This window comes from Lacerta agilis, chromosome 10, assembly GCF_009819535.1.
Source record: "Lacerta agilis isolate rLacAgi1 chromosome 10, rLacAgi1.pri, whole genome shotgun sequence".
NCBI lineage: Eukaryota > Metazoa > Chordata > Lepidosauria > Squamata > Lacertidae > Lacerta > Lacerta agilis.
In genome coordinates, this window is record NC_046321.1 from 42,665,314 (window position 1) to 42,682,532 (window position 17,219).

Here is a 17,219-nt window from a genome sequence, read left to right on the forward strand (position 1 = left end):
AGCCTGCCCTCTGATACTCAGCAGAGATACTCAGTGGTGTATATTGTCTGCTTTCCATGTCTAATTTCCCCCTCCGCCTTCAATTGGCCTTATAGGAAGAGCAGCTTGATTCCTCTAGACTCATTCGTCAGTTCCATTACACGGTGTGGCCAGACCATGGTGTACCAGAAACCACCCAGTCCCTCATCCAGTTTGTGAGAACAGTACGAGATTATATCAACCGAACACCCCATGCAGGACCAACCATAGTACACTGCAGGTATTAGCAAGACAACAGTGCTTTGAAGACTGGATTGGGGGTGGGCGAGAGAGCATCAAAAAGTACTTGCTTTTCATTTGCTTTCCAGACTCATTGAACAGGTAAGACTTCTGATAGCCAATTGGAAGTTTGTCTTCTCCAAGTGCAAAGTGTACCTACCAAGAGATCATTCTTCCAACCTTTTGCTGGTGGGTGGCACTGAGAAGTTTCCCTGCTTCTCTCGCAGTTAAAACTCAAAGGATTGAAAAGATGGAAATACAAATGAGAGCTCAGCTTGAGCCTCCTATGTCTATTACTAGCCAGAGGAGGAAGAGGAGCAGCAAATCAGGAGACACACTGTTTCTGTATTCTTTTTCAGTGCTGGAGTTGGAAGAACAGGCACCTTTATTGCACTGGATCGAATTCTTCAGCAGTTGGACTCAAAAGATTCTGTGGATATTTACGGGGCTGTGCATGACCTGAGGCTTCACAGGGTCCACATGGTCCAAACAGAGGTAAGCATTATTAGGATGCCACTATTATAATACTTCTCCACGACCCTTCCCCTCTGCAGGGAGGTGGGACCGATTCGGATGGTCCAGCCCCGCCACTTAATGGATCCAAATGGTTTCCAGAGAGTGGTAGGGGATGTTTTATCCCATGTTGATGGCCTTTCAGCTGATTCCCTGGTGCCCCGCTGGAATGTGGAGTTAACCAGGGCTATTGACTGTTTGGCTCTGAAGCACCCTCTCCGATTGCATGAAGCCCAGACAGCCCCATGGTTCTCTACGGATCTGAGGGCAATGAAAGAATTGCTGAGATGGCTAGAGCACCGGTGGTGGATAACTCATTCTGAATCTGACCAGACACAGGTTAGAGCTCAATGTTGAGCCTACCAAATGGTGATAGCGACGGAGAAGAAGACCTTCTTCACCGCCTCTATTGCATCTGTGGAAAACAGCAGCAGGAGACTCTTTCAGGTGGTTCGCAATTTAGCGGAACCACCTGCTCCATCGGGGCCCAGTACAGGCCACATGATCTCCTGCAATGATTTTGCAAACTTTTTGCAGATAAAGTCGCCCAGATTCAGGAAGAGGTAGACTCCACCATGGGAGCAGGGCCGGGGCGAGAGAGTGCTAGAGTCCTGTCTAGTCAAGTTGTGTGGGATCAATTCCAATCTGTTACCTCCGAGGATGTGGACAGGCTGCTTGGACAAGTGAAACCAACCACCTGTCTCCTTGATCCTTGATCCTTGCCCATCCTGGCTTATAAAAGCAAGCCAGGAAGGGCTGGGCAATGGGCTCCACAGGGTGGTGAATGCTCCTCTCTGTGAGGGAGCCTTCCCAGACCCGCTGAAAGAGGTGGTTATCAAACTGCTTCTTAAAAAACCATCTTTAGATGCGGCCAACATGGCCAACTATCACCCAGTCTCTAATCTTCCATTCTTGGGCAAGGTGATTGAGCAAGTGGTTTCTGAACAACTCCAGGCACGCCTGGAAGAAGCGGACCATTTGGATCCCTTCCAGTCAGGATTCAGGCCTTATCATGGGACTGAAACTGCCTTGGTCGCACTGGTTGATAATCTCTGGCGGGCTAGGGACAAAGGTGAGAGCTGTTTCCTAGTTCTGCTGGATCTCTCAGCGGCTTTTGATAACCTCGACCATAACATCCATCTGGGACTGGGAGCTGGGTGCACTGTTATACAGTGGTTCTGCTCCTTCCTCCTGGGCCGTGTTCAGAAAGTGGTGTGAGGGATGAGTGTTCAGACCCCTGGGCTCCCACTTGTGGGGTGCCTCAGGGTTCTGTCCTCTTCCCCCATGCTTTTCAACATCTACATGCAGCCACTGGGAGAGATCATCAGGGGGTTTGGGCTGGGTGTTCATCAATATGCGGATGATACCCAGCTTTACCTCTCTTTCAAATCAGAACCAGTGAAGGCAGTGAAGGTCCTGTGTGAGTGTCTGGAGGCGGTTGGAGGATGGATGGCGGCTAACAGATTGAGGTTGAATCCTGACAAGACAGAAGTACTGTTTTGGGGGGACAGGAGGCGGGTGGGTGTGGAGGACTCCCTGGTCCTGAATGGGGTAACTGTGCCCCTGAAGGACCAGGTACGCAGCCTGGGTCTGGGAGTCATTTTGGACTCGCAGCTCTCCATGGAGGCACAGGTCAATTCTGTGTCCAGGGCAGCTGTTTACCAATTCAATCTCCCCATGGACTGTCTCGTTAGAGTGGTGCATACTCTAGTTATCTCTCGCTTGGGTTACTGCAACATGCTGTATGTGGGGCTACCTTGAAGGTGACCCGGAAACAGGGCCGTCTCATCATAGGGGCTGGGTGGCGTGGTGCACCAGGGCGCCAGGCCCCCCAGGGGCGCCCCCACGAGCCCGCTGGCATACCAGGCGGGTGGGCGGGCGGGCGCTCGAGCTGCAAGCCGGCTGCCCTCCGGAGCCCCAGCTGGAGCGCTGGGAAGGGCGCGCAAAGCACCGCTCCAGCGCCACGCCCCTCATCCCACGCTCGCCCACCTCCCTCCCACGCTGGCCACCCCTCGGGGGATGAGGGGCGTGGCGCTGGAGCAGCACGGGGCTTTGCGCGCCCTTCCCAGCGCTCTAGTGGGGGTTCCGGAGGGCGGTCGGCTTGCAGCGCCACGCCCCTCATCTCCCGCTCGCCCACCCCCCCTCCCGAGGGGTGGCCAGTGCGGGAGGGAGGTGGGCGGAGAGGCGGCCCACCGGGGGCGCCGAGGGATCGTCGCGCCAGGGCAGCCGATCCCCTTAAGACGGCACTGCCCGGAAACTACAACTAATCCAGAATGCAGCAGCTAGACTGGTGACTGAGAGCGGCCGCCGAAACCACATAACACCAGTCTTGAAAGACCTACATTGGCTCTCAGTATGTTTCCGAGCACAATTCAAAGTGTTGGTGCTGACCTTTAAAGCCCTAAATGGCCTCGGTCCAGTATATCTGAAGGAGTGTCTCCACCCCCATCATTCTACCCGAACACTGAGGTCCAGCACGAGGGCCTTCTGGCAGTTCCCTTACTGCGAGAAGCCAAGTTACAGGGAACCAGGCAGAGGGCCTTCTCGGTAGTGGCACCCACGCTGTGGAACGCCCTCCCACCAGATGTCAATGAGAAGACATCTGAAGGCAGCCCTGTTTAGCGAAGCTTTTAATGTTTGATGGATTACTGTATTTTAGTATTTTGTTGGAAGCCACCCAGAGTGACTGGGGAAGCCCAGCCAGATGGGTAGGATATAAATAATAAATTATTATTATTATTATTATTATTATTATTATTATTATTATTACCACAATAACCAGAGAGTCCTTGCTAAAAAATTGAATTGTTTGGTTCAAACCAATCTTCCTGGCCACTCTTCTGGGTTTGGGTGATGTTTTGGTGCTGCTGCAGCAGCAGCAATTGCAACTTGACCTTCCCACAAGCCCCTTCCCTCCCCAGCCCTCCAAAAACACTGTTTGTTTCCACCCTCCCCCTTCCTCTCAACAGAAATAAGCCTCTAGACCAGCGGTTCCCAACCTTTTTTTGGCCATGCCCCACCTAAGCATCTCTAAAATTCTGATGCCCCCCACCCCGTGACATATAATTCTTATTACCGGTATTCAAAAAGTGAACTCCTATTCACATGGAGGAAGCCTAAAAGGCCATTAACTGTTGAACTCATTCTCGAATTGCCCCCCTGTGGTGTGTGTGCCCCACATTGGGAACCACGGCTCTAGACCATGTGTGAAGTTTCCCTAGCTCCCTTTTCTCCTTGTGCCCTTCTTTTCTCAATTCTACACCTTCTTTCTCACCTCTCAAATTGCTGGTCAGCTAGAAACTGCTAATCAGCTAGGGGATGTGGTCAGCTAGCATAGATAAGCTGTTATCATTTTTATGTGTTTTTATCTTGTATTTTTATGCTGTGTACAAATGAAAGGTGGTATACAGAGTTAATAAATAAATTGCTGGTCAGCTAGCAACTGCTTGTCAGTTGTGGGATGAAGTCAGCTAGCAAAGGTAAGCTAGGCCAGAGTCTCTGTTCCCTACTGTGATCTCAGATTGCATTAGAACACCATTGAAGGAAATGGAACGTGTGTTGATGCTGGGGGTGTTGGTGTGGGCAGCAGTTGGTTAAAGCCTACTGCTTCCCACACTAGGGTCATGATTCAAGTCCTCCCCCCTCAATCCCCTTGCTGGAAATGTGTGGTTTTTTAAAATAAAAAAAAACACCCTGCACTTAAGGGCACAGATTACTGAGCCAATGTATCATCTAGGCCTTAGCTCATCCCTCTTTGTCTTCTTGGACCTCATGCATCATTTCCTGAAAGTGCTGAGCTCTCATGTAATGTCTGGATTTCTATGGCTATCCAGCCACCCGTCCTATAACAAAGGTTTGCTTGTACAGCAGTACCTTAAGTACCTTTTATCTCCCATGATGCTAGCTAGCTGCACTTCAACGGGAGGTTTTTTCCCCCCTTCTCCTTTCTTCGCTCCTTTTTGTGCACCTTCTGTATTGCACAGATGAATGCTGGTGCTACAAAACAATCAGTAGCTGCTGCAGCTTAATTACTTAACTTTTCAAAATATGAGGGGGTGTACTTGCTCCCTAACAGCAGCCTCACAAGAAATGTAGTCCTTTACAATGAGGGAAGTGAAAGCAATTTTCACCAGCTCTGGGGAAGTGCCCATTTCACTATCCATTTATATAGACAGTAATTTACAGGCACTCTGGAAATCCTTCAGACAAATAACTAGGGTTTGTTTTTCCCTCCATGGGTGAAATAGGGTCAGTGTTTTAGAGCATTAAGCTTAGTGGGGTAGACAATGGTTCAAAAGATGAGACATAGTTAAGAGCTCTGTGTATGAGTGCTTAGAAAACCATCAGACAAACAGGCAGAGATAAAGAAGGATATACAACTGAAGATGTAGATACTTATCTGTGAGCTTATTACTTAGAAGCTGCAAGGTCAGAGGGAGAGGCGACTTTTAGTGTGTTCTATTTATTTACCAAGCAGGTCCTGCCATCATTCATTATTATGGTATTGGGAAGAAGAGATCAGTCTCTTCCCAACACGTTGTTCACAAGTGGGTAATAAAACAAGAAGAAAGCACAATTCGTTAATTTAACACACACACACACACACACACACAGAGAGAGAGAGAGAGAGAGAGAGAGAAGTCAGTCACATAATGGTATTTAACCAGGGATACTAGAAAAGAGTATCCCTGGTTATCCCTGCAAGAAGATCAAACCTATCCATTCTCAAAGAAATCAGCCCTGAGTGCTCACTAGAAGAACAGATCCTGAAGTTGAGGCTCCAGTACTTTGGCCACCTCATGAGAAGAGAAGACTCCCTAGAAAAGACCCTGATGTTGGGAAAGATGGAGGGCACAAGGAGAAGGGGACGACAGAGGATGAGATGGTTGGACAGTGTTCTCAAAGCTACTAACATGAGTTTGGCCAAACTGTGAGAGGCAGTGAAGGATAGGCGTGCCTGGCGTGCTCTGGTCCATGGGGTCACGAAGAGTCAGACACGACTGAACGACTGAACAACAACAACAACTAGAAAAGAAAAGCAATGTGTACCTTTCTGTGCTCTCTTTAGAGGTATTGCAATCACAGGCTAACCCAAAGTGAGCTATGATACTAGTGGCTTTACTGCAGTGCCAGTTCCCAGAGGTTGGTCCTTCTGTTGTTGGTGAGGACACTTGCTATGCTTGCAATCAGGGTACTTCTAGATAAGGATAGGTGCTCCTCATGCATGCATGCATGCATGCATGCATATTTGTTTGTCTAGATGCCATTGCTGGCATCAACATACCAGCTAATATTTTTTCTTCATTTAATCTGGATTTTCAGTGCAAAATAAGACAAGTTAAAAAAAAAACCACCCTGATGCCACCTTCCCATTTGCAATATTAAGCCCCTATTTGGAACCATCACTGCATGCTGCTGTGAAGTCCAGGAAAACATGTGTCTTGCACCAGTAAAATAATAATAACAACAATGTAATTTATTTATACCCCACCCATCTGGCTGGGTTGCCCCAGCAACTCTGAGCAGCTTCCAACCCACATAAAAACCTAATCAAACATTAAGGACTTGGCTACATTGGCAAATAAAAATTGCTTTATATGCATTGTTTATGCATTCTAAGACTGACACCAGTTGGGTACTGTGGAGTTTCGTTTTTGCTAAGCCGGTTTCGCATACAAAGTTTACAGTGCATTTAACTGTAACGCTTCTTTGATGTGTCTAGATCCCGGCTAATAGTAACAATATGATCCAATATAAAAAGTCACAATAACTTTAAAATAAACAACATATGAAGCAAAGCAACATTTAGCAATCCATCAGAATCTAATAATAAACAGTAAAATTAAACCTCAGCAAATAATAATTAAACAGTTTGCACTTGCCAGCCACAATAAAGGATTACAGTAAATCTCTCTCACTGGTAGAGAACAGGGGAGGGAACAAACAGGAGGGCAAATGGGATGGGAAAGTCTTTTTATTATGCTAGAAATATGGAGTGGGGGAGGATTAAACATGAAGAGTAGCCCGAGGCGTCTTTCCCATAGGGCTCAGTGGCTCATTGCGCCAAGACGCCGGCCTCTAGGGGGCACCCCAGCGAGTGGGGGAGCTGCGCGGCTTTGCCGGCGGCCTCCTCTTTCCCTGCACTCTGCCAGATGGTTAGCAGGGCGCAACGAGCCACTAAGCCCCATGGCTCCGCTGCCGCCACCTCCTCTCCCTCTCCTTCATCCTTCCTACCCTCCTCAGCCACCTCCCCTCTGCGGGTGGGCGGGCACGCAGCCTGGCGCATCAGTGCTGCTTCTAGGTGCGCTGCTGGGAATGGGACAGTTCCAAAATCTTGTAAGAGGCACACGCAAACTCCTAACTTTGCCTTCTCCTCAGCCCCATCACTCCCGTGCCTTTCCCGTCAGCAACCTTGGCTCAGATCTAGGGGGCAGCCAAAAATCTTAACTTCACTTCTCAGTGGGCCAACGCCAACCCCCTGGCTGTCAGCCTCGGAGAAGGTGGGGGCGGGGGAGGCAATAAGGAATTGCAAGCCTTCCCTTCTCTTAATTTCCCCCTCGGTGTTCCTCGCCGCCACAACATCCGTTCGCTCTTATAGTGCTGCTCCAACTTATGCTGCTCCTTTTGGACGAAAATTCCGCCTTGAGCCCCTGCGCGGGAACCAGCAGCGGACTGTCAGGCAGCAGAAGAGGAGGAGGCATGCCGGAGCCTTGCAAGCAAGCGCGGGGTTCCGGCAGTCTGGCCAGCCGCACCGCGACCACCACATTGGCAGCGGCTTCAGTGGGCGGCGGCTTCCAGGGCTACGAGATGGCCCCAAGTTCTAAATACTGAGAAGGCGGGGCGCCGGAGCAATTTTTGTGCCACAGCGTGAGATGTGCTTAAGACGGTCCTGAGAGTAGCAGAACTGGGAGAGCAGACTATTAAAGTTCAGTGTTGCAGACTAGGATCCTGCAAGCCTTCATTAGTTTACATTCCTCCTCGTTGGCTGTTGGGAATGTCTCCCTCCCCTCCAACCAGGCACAATGAGAGAGGGACTATTCCATGGTATCAGAATCTGAGTCTGTTTAATTTGTCAGGTTACAGTCATCTACAAATTCCTGTGTGTCTCTTACAATACAGAGACTTTGAAAATGCTATGGTGCTGTTGCTTGGATCATAATGAAAAATCCAAGTGCTTCCTAATAAGTGAGATGTTCAGGCTTAAGGTTTTTAACAGGCAAATCTGAGAATCCTGTGTTATAATTGTGGGGGGTGTAGGCACTAAAAATGATTGCATTGCAAAAAAAAAAAGATGCCTTAATCACAAGGCTGGCATCACTCTGGAAAAATATTACTACCATTTAAATGATGAAAATCAAATATACATGCATTATTATTAATTGAATTAACTAACGGGGATATATTATTCCTTCCTAGTTAGAAAAGTGAACTAATTTATTTTTAGATGGGATTTACAATAATATTTCTGTTATGTGGTATAAAAGTGAGGAGATGGTTGAATAGTTTTGAGTTCTTTCATTACATTCAAAATTCAACATTAGAAGTGTTTGAACTTTATACTATGATCCAAGCAGAATAGGAAGGAGGCAAAGAGGCCTCCACAGTCTTTGTTGTCTTGCTACTTCTGTCAAGGAAATGGACCTTTCAGATCTATCTAGCATGGCTATGGGCTAAAATGCACTGTGCAGTCATGCAATGCATCTCATTTAAACCAATTAGGCCCTCCTCACTTGTACATTTCTGGATCAAGAGCTCAATATAGGTTGGGGGCTAGCAAAAACTTACAAGTGGATGTTGAAATAAACAATGGGAAAATCCACCCCCCTTTATGCTCTATAATCTAGTAGCATTACAGAAGTCAACCCCAGGGCAGGAGCAACCATTCTGAACCATCTAATGTGGTGTGCATGGTGGGGAGCTAACATTCCATTTCAGCCTGGTTGTATGTCATCCAACCCCGATGCCTCCAGTCCATTCAATTATTGGGAATTCTGTCCCTTTAACACCTTAAGCTATGGGGGAAAGAGGACACTTGGATAAGAGGAATTCCCATCCTAATAAGCCAGCTGCAAAAGGCTCTCTAAGCTGTGAAGGAAGCAGACCCCCCCCCACAACAACTTAATTCAGGTGTTGTTTGGTGTCAAGAGATGAGAGCATAGCTGTCAACTTTTCCCTTTTCTTGCGAGGAATCCTATTCGGAATAAGGGAATTTCCCTTTAAAAAGGGAAAAGTTGACAGCTATGGATGAGAGGGATCTGTTAATTTTGATTTCTCTCAGTTTCCCATTTCCCAAATCTTAAATTCAGCTTATCTAGTTTCTGTGCACCTTTGCAATTTTCAGAGAAGCCGCATGAAAATTCATAAGACAATATTGTGTGCGTGTCTCCTAATATACACAGATTTATCTATTATATGATTTCTTGCAAGCAATTTGCACCCAAAGCATGCTCTCTCTTTAATATGATTTGGTTGGAGAATGGCAATGCAAAATTCATAAAATAGTGGGGGGGGGGGTTTCCCCAGGGAAAGCTGTTTTCCAGTTCATATATTGGTTCAGAAATTCCAAAATGACCTGAACAAATATGTTCTCCTATCAGTAGGAAAGGAAGACCTGAAAAAACATTTTTTCCTCATCTTGACACATTCTCTTCCTTCGTTGTAGTGTCAGTATGCGTATTTACATCAATGTGTGAGAGACGTCTTAAGAGCAAGAAAGCTACGCAGTGAACAGGAAAACCCATTGTTTCCAATATATGAAAATGTGAATCCAGAGTATCACAGAGGTAAGGGATTTTTTTTAAGATAAAAATATATATTATGTTTTGTCCCCACTACACTGTCTGGTGACACATGTAGCTTGACAGGCAGGTAAACCCCTCTGTCCTTTATAAAAGAGACTGTTTCAGGAATCTAACTTTATTTAAAAGACAAAGATCGGGTAAAACAACGATGTGATACCATCGGTGGAAAACATGTAACAGAAATCCCTCACCAAATGGAACCTCCCTCCCCTCATACACCTCTGTCAGCAACTGCCAGCAACTGCCATCCGTTGCAACATTCTTTCTGGCCAGTAGGTGGAGCTGCATCAATAAATGTACAATAGCAATAATATACAACTTAATATGTGCCAAAGGCACAACACTCCCCACCTGGTATCAACCAATACCACCATTTGAGTCCTCAGATGACAACAGTAGAATCAGTTCAGAGACTGGTCTAAGAAATAACTTTGTTTCCTGGTTTTGCACACTTTAATTTCAACCTTCCTGACTCTTCCATCTTCACTTGGAAGGACTTCAGTGATGCAGATGTTGAGCACAGATGCCAACCTTTACAATTACTGTCTGCTGAATGTGTGACATGTTTACATGAATGAGCTATGTGGGTTAGGCTAGCAATGGCTCTAATGAGTGACTTACAAGTCGAGAATCTACTGAACCTATGAGACTCAAGATGACACTGGATGGATTTTGGAGTCGAGGTCTGAGTCAACTAGTTCAAATATGTCATTCTGAGGGACAGTCGGTTCTGTTTTGTATAAGAAAGCAGGTCCTGTCAGCCATGTAGTGTCTTTGAGATGACTAGCTGCAACAGCCCTTGTAGCATGACCTGCGGGATTGTGTTTAGTAGTTACATAATGCCATTGACAACAACAACAACTTCTGTGGAGGGTATGGTTGCATATGGGCGTGTAACCTGGAGTTCGGACAAAGCTATTAGAGAACTTTTCCACTCCACCCAGGAGTTCCTCTTTTCGGGGGGTAGTGGAACATCCCAGTCGGATGTCTCACGTGTTAAATCTCTAAGTAAGGCTTTACCTTGAATTGTAACTGGCGCTGCAAACCCTAACGGATCATAAAGGCTATTTATTGTAGACAAGACACCTCTACGAGTAAAGGGTTTTTCCTCTGCATTTACATGGAAGGTAAAAACGTCTATTTTCAGGTCCCAAAGCAGATGAAGACTGCGTTGAATGGGCAAAGGATCTTTCCCTAAATCTAAATCTTTTAGATCATTAGAGTGATCTTGGGTAGGAAAAGCTTCCATTACTGTTTTACTATTTGAAGCAATCTTGTGGAGTCTGAGGTTTGAACAGGCAAACATCTGTCGTGCTCTTTTGAGGAGACTGATAGTGGACTCAGTTGAAGGCAAAGATTTTAAACAGTCATCTACATAGAAATTCTTCTCTACGAGTTGTCTAACATCTGTGCCGTGGACTGGCTCTCCCTCCTGTGCTGAGCGTCTAAGTCCGTAAATAGCAACTGCGGGAGAAGGGCTGTTACCAAAGATGTGTACCTTCATGCGGTATTCTATGATGGAGGAGTCATTGTCTCTAAACCAGAAAAATCTCAAGAAATTTCTGTCTTCCTCTCTAACAAAGAAGCAATGGAACATCTGTTGGATATCTGCCGTGAAGACAATGGAGTCTTCCCTGAAGTGGAGGAGTACTCCTAAAAATTTATTGTTGACCTGTCAAAAGGACGTCGTTTAGGGAGACGCCTTCGAATTTGGCACTGGAGTCAAATACTACTCTAATCTGGCCTGGCTTCTTGGGGTGGTACACTCCAAATATTGGCAGATACCAACACTCTTCAGAGCTTTTGAGACTGGGAGCTATTTCTGCATGACGATTTTTAAATATCTTTTCCATGAAGGAGAAGAAATGGTCTCTCATCTCTGGCTTCCTTTATAAATTATGTCTGAGGGAAGAGAAGCGTTTGAGCACCAGTTTTCTGTTATTAGGTAGCCGTCGTCTCTGCGATTTAAAGGGAAGGGGTGCTACCCAGCTATTTGTATTATCTTTAACAAATTCCTGTTCCATTGTCTGTAAAAACATTTTATCTTCTATACACATTGCCACCTTATTGTCGTCTCCTGTTCTTTGGAAGACTGTGCATCCTAGATGATCTGTGCCGCTGTCACAATCGAAGTCCTCGTTAGAGGGGCTTATGACAGGGCAAGACAAATAGTTTTTGTGAGGTAATTCTTTTATGAGGAGGTGGTTGTGGCATGGCTGTAAAAGAGAAGGGTGTCCATTCTCTAGCGTGCTTGTAAACATGCTGTTAACAGAGTTTGGTTTGTGCATGCTTCCAAGGCAAACTTCTATAATTACCCATCCTAAATCTAGTTTCTGAGCGTAAGGGGCATTGTGGTGACCATTGATCTGAGCTCTTGCTTTGTGGACTCGTAAGATATCTCTCCCAAAGAGTAAGATTATCTGAGCCTGCGGGTCTATGGCTGGTATCAGGTGGGCTATGTGTTTCAAATGAGGATGATGAAGTGCTGCATCCAGTGTAGGAATCTCAGATCTTTGATCGGGAATCTGGTTGCATTCAATGAGGGTTGGCAGAGTTAAAGAAGTTTGTCCATCTAAGGATTCTACCTTGTAGCCAGATGCTCTCCTCCCCATCTCCATGATACCTGCACACGTTTTCAAGGAGTAGGGAGAGCTGGGGCCTTTGATGTCAAACATATCAAAGAAGATTGGGCTGGCTAGAGACTTGTTACTCTGGTCATCTAGAATGGCATATAATTTGATGGCTTTATTTCTGTTACCTGCAGGGTAGACTCTGACTAAACAGATTTTGGAGCAGGACTTGCCAGTTATCGGTCCTTTACAGACCTCAGTGCATTTTGAGGTGATCTCTGGTGTGGTTGTAGTAATGTGTTTTTGCTCCCCGCCATGCTCACTGAAGCTGTCTGTGTGTTGTAAGGACCATGGGGCAGGCCCAGGGTGTAGAGCCGTGTTGTGATCTGAACTATCACATTCTCGGCATTGCACACTGACCTTACAATCCTTAGCGAAGTGAAAGGCTGAGTAGCACTTGTAGCAAATGCTGTTCTGCTTCAGGTAGGCCTTGCGTTCTTCTAAAGGCTTCTCTCTGAAGGTTCTACAATTCTGCAGAGGATGAGGTTTGTGGTGTAGGGGACACTGTTTACCAGGATCCTTAATTCTTGTCTCCGTGAGAGAAGAGTTGGCAGACCTGAAAGGAGAATCTGGAGAGTTCACGTTAGTTTTGTGTACTGCTACTGGAGGCTTGCTAAGATTAAGTCTGTGGGGAATAGCACATGACAGAGAAAAATCAAAACTGGGATCATTTCTCATCTTAGCTCGCTGGTTCACAAAATCCACGAAAACAGAAAAAGGATGGTATGGAACGTTGTGTTTTCTCTTAAATTTAGAACCATGTACAATCCATTGCTCTTGCAGGTTGTAAGGTAACTTTTGTACAATGGGGTTGACACCTCTGGCTGTGTCAAGAAATGCAAGCCCGGATACAGTAAGTCTCCTTCAGATTTAGCAACTTGAAGTTCCATTAATAAATCACTCAATTCTCTGAGTTACCGGTAAGCTTTATCAGGTATCTTAGGAAAGCTATCAAGTCTTTTAAATAGTGCACTCTCTATAGCTTCTGTTGAACCGTAGCACTCTTCAAGTCTATCCCAGATCATTTTAAGACCGATGCCTGGGTAATTAATATTTATTATTCTAATTCGTTTGGCGTGTTTGGCAGACTCCTTGCCAAGCCATTTGACTATGGGGATCCATCTCTATTTCAAAAGGAAGCACACCAGGCTCAGTAACTTTCAGGGTGATCGTTAAAGTTTTCAAGTCCTTTTGTGACTAGTTCACGTTTAGCGAGGAACTTGGCAAAGTCTATCATGGTTTGATTCGTGTGGTGAGTGTCACTATGGTGAAAGGGTGTAATGCAATCGTACCTTTCCTGTGGCTCCGATTTTATTCGACCTCTGTCGTACTGCTCCGGCATGAAGGTTGGTTTTGCTGGATTACTCGTAGGGCTGAGCTTGTCACTGGCTTGCAGCGGTATTGTGTACAGGCCTTGGGCTATCATTTTAGTTTCTTCTTCTATGGGTTGTTCCGGAGGAATGTAGCTGTTTGGTTTAGAATGATGGTAGACGTATTCTGAAGTACGTTGTAGAGGATCTTGTAGTCCTAAGTCTGGGTTGAGTACGCTGTTGCGTTCACTGTCAGAATATAGAGCCGCTTCTAAAGCGTCTGCCTCAGCTATGGCGGCTGCTGCTTCCCTCTCTATAGTGAGCTTTTCTAGGTTTGCTTCTAGTTGCACTCTTTCAGATTCCAACCTAGCCTTCTCTTTTTTCATCTCTATTTCTTGTTTGGCAAAGGCCGCACGTGTTTTAGCAGCTTCAGCTTTGGCACGGGCAATAGCGAGTGCGTTACTTACAGTTGAGGATTTAGAAGAACCAGGGACTTGGGACCTTGTCTTGTACGAAGACGCCCGACTCTGAGACATGTTGCTTATGGAGATGTCTGACTGTGTAGAGACTGCTGTGTTGCCGTACGTAGGTGCCGCGTTGACAGAATAGCAGGCCTCTGTGTAGTCTGTATCTCCTATCCACTTGCTGGAAAGCCATTGTTTTACTGTTCTGTCCTCACTACACTGTCTGGTGACACATGTAGCTTGACAGGCAGGTAAACCCCTCTGTCCTTTATAAAAGAGACTGTTTCAGCAATCTAACTTTATTTAAAAGACAAAGATCGAGTAAAACAACAGCTTTCCAGCATATTGTTACACATCATAAAGTTATAACTGGTAGTTATAGCAAAAGCAGTCATCTCTTTCAGTACATATAAAAATTGCAATTTTGAATGTCAGCACACAACCTGGGACTTTCGTTAAAAGAGCTGGCAATGGATGGTGAATCATATAATCTGCTTCTTAAATGCAAGAAGGTATCATGAGCTGAGAAGGAAAGCAGCCTTCAGAAGCAAGATGGTTCTGAGCATTAACCCTCATTTTGTTTTTCTTCAGTTGTTCATGCAGTTCCTTTGAACCTACAACTCCCTGATATTTCTTACATTTGTGCTGTTATTGCGCAGTCCACCACAACACAGGATAAAATATTTTTATTTAAACCAGTCTACTCCCATTGAAAAAAATTGAGAATTTACATCCCAGAACTTTGAACGACATCTCATGGATACAGTTTATTACTGTCCTCCAACTTGACCTTTCTATTATTTGAAAGAAATTTCTGCCATTAAAGGCATCTCTAAACACCATCTAATTCTTTCAACTTTACATGGGCTGTACTTGAACGCTCCATTACAGGCTTAATGTGTTTCTCTTCGTATGTTATATATGTTCATATGCCATATTTTATGCTATAGAATAGCACCCTTTTGCTGCCTTTTGAGGTTTTAGGCTTTCTGGAGAAGGGAGAATATATTGTGCTAATAAAATACCAGACATATTTACTATACCAAACAAATAATCTTGATAGGAATAACCTGCCTTGTCCTTCCATCACTTTCTTTGCTTGACATCTTGCTCCAGTGTAGGAAGTCATAACAAGAGGATTATAATAATAAATCTTTATTACAGCCATAGACCAGCAAAAGAGAAAATAAAACGATTGTACATAGTATAAATATTTCTTAAATATCGTCTTTTAACAATACTATTTCAGATCCCGTGTTAGATTAAAATTAAGCTAAAATTTAATGGGGGATAATTCCATTTAAGTATTATCTGCTATGGCTTGGCGGGCGGCTTTATCGCTGTTGTTAGTTGATGTCACGACGCGTCTCAGTGTTGCCGCATGATAGCAAAATTTAGCTACAGTCATAGTTCGCTCTGGGTTGGTGTCCCCGATCAAATAACGAGAGGATTTCCAAAACCTTCTTATCAATTTTTGATAGTGGAGTCCTTTGAACTAATGAGTTCTGACTATTCTGCAGCTAAATGCCCAGTAAACTTTTTATTTAATTTTTTACCCATACTGACAATTTTTAAAAGCCTCTATTTTGTTCAAGGATAGCCAATGTGATGTCTCCAGATGTTGTAGACCACAACTCTTTTCATCCCTGGGCCATGGTGGCTGGGGCTGAAGGAAGGTTTAGTTCAGGCATAGGCAACCTTCGGCTCTCCAGATGTTTTGGACTACAATTCCCATCATCCCTGACCACTGGTCCTGTTAGCTAGGGATCATGGGAGTTGTAGGCCAAAACATCTGGAGAGCCGAAGGTTGCCTATGCCTGCTTTAGTCCAAAACTCCGGAGGGTAGGCATGATAACTATACCTGATTTAGATTTGTTTATTTTTACAAGATTAGTGGATGTTCCTTTGCAAGGGTTTGCAATTTGAATCTTATCGCTGTTTCATAGGTACAAATGTGTGGGTGTTTTATGTCAATTTAACTGCCATAGCTCGCCCCCACCCCCTGGCAAAAAAAATGATCCTACTGTATGAATTATAAAGATTTATGTTAATTCCCTGCTAGAATTGTTTTTCAACACATGTGTATGCCAACTCTCCAGAGCATAGATTATTTACAGCACTGGTGAAAGCCACTAAACAGGCTTGTTGTTGGACTCTCACTCCTATCATCCCCGACCATTGAAATCTATAACATCTTGGGAGTAGCAAGATGGCTGCCCTGAAAAAAAAATATTATTATTAAGAACCTTTTCCCCTTTCACAGAACTAAAGTTCCCAGAGTTCCCTGGGGTAAGGAATGATGGCTTGACCAGTTCAAAGCTATAACTCCAGATGGGAGGAAGTCCTACAAAACTATGCAACACTTGCATCTGAGTAGACAAGTTTAGAACAGCACTGTAAGTCTGTAGTATAGATGATACTGAATACCTCCCCCCCCACCCCCCGTTGGAGAGCTTATGTCCTTTAAGAGTTGTGTGATAAGCAGAAATCCAGCAGGAAAGGTTTAACCTCAACACAGTACTTGTATGCCAAAAGGAGCTTTCTTTCCTCAATTTCTGCTTTTTATATAGCTTGGTTTTGTTATTTGTTTTTATTTAAAAGATTTATAGGGCAATGTCCTATTAGCGTTAAAAAGGCAGGAGTCCTGTCAAGAAAAAAAAATATGACTGTTCTGTCTTGTTCTAAGGCACAGTTGCCGCTTTCTTATTTTGCATAGAGACACAATTCTGGTCTCCAGCTATCTATATCATTCTAGTACTTTCATAAGGACATGTTTACAGGCTGGCGCTGGAAATATGAAAACAAAACCATTCTGTGTGCACTTCCTAACTTCCGTTTTCTTTTTGTTTCAGATGCTGTTTATTCAAGGCACTAAAGCTCCAACAGATTCCTGCTTGTTGCAGTTGTATCTGTTTGTTTGTTTTTAAAAAAATACTTTATGCACTACAGAAGTGCCAGACATGTTTGATACTGTGTATAATTTATTAGTCTGGTGACATTTTTAAAGTATATAATTTAAATATAGATATTGTTGTATATAAATGTACTTTGCTATTATGTAAATATGTATTTTATCTATAATGTTTATATTAAGCTTCAGATAATACTATTTTTCCATGCTAAAGTTATTTTAATGAATTCTTCCCTATAAACTATCTTTTGCTGAATAAGTAGAAGGTTTTTAAGCACAAGAGAAAAAAGTGTAACACTACACTGCAAAAACACTTCCAGGCATGGGTGGGC

General features: G+C 44.6%; 1 protein-coding gene across 3 annotated transcripts in view; it reads left to right on the top strand.

The window, feature by feature from the left end:
- The window catches only part of PTPRB (protein tyrosine phosphatase receptor type B), a 79,844-nt gene extending 62,943 nt beyond the window's left edge, over positions 1–16,901 (top strand). For 2 of the 3 annotated variants that reach the window (XR_004427426.1, XR_004427427.1), the window contains 5 exons: positions 96–259; positions 618–753; positions 9,434–9,554; positions 16,240–16,372; positions 16,829–16,900. Coding sequence is in view for 1 of the 3 variants with exons in the window: in XM_033161598.1 (XP_033017489.1) it covers positions 96–259; positions 618–753; positions 9,434–9,554; positions 16,829–16,851 (444 nt within the window). In the remaining 2 variants the exon portion in view is untranslated. Of the gene's footprint in view, positions 1–95; positions 260–617; positions 754–9,433; positions 9,555–16,239; positions 16,373–16,828 lie in introns of all 3 variants that reach the window. The other variant, XM_033161598.1, reaches the window with a different exon arrangement.
- The last annotated feature ends 318 nt before the right edge of the window (positions 16,902–17,219 follow it).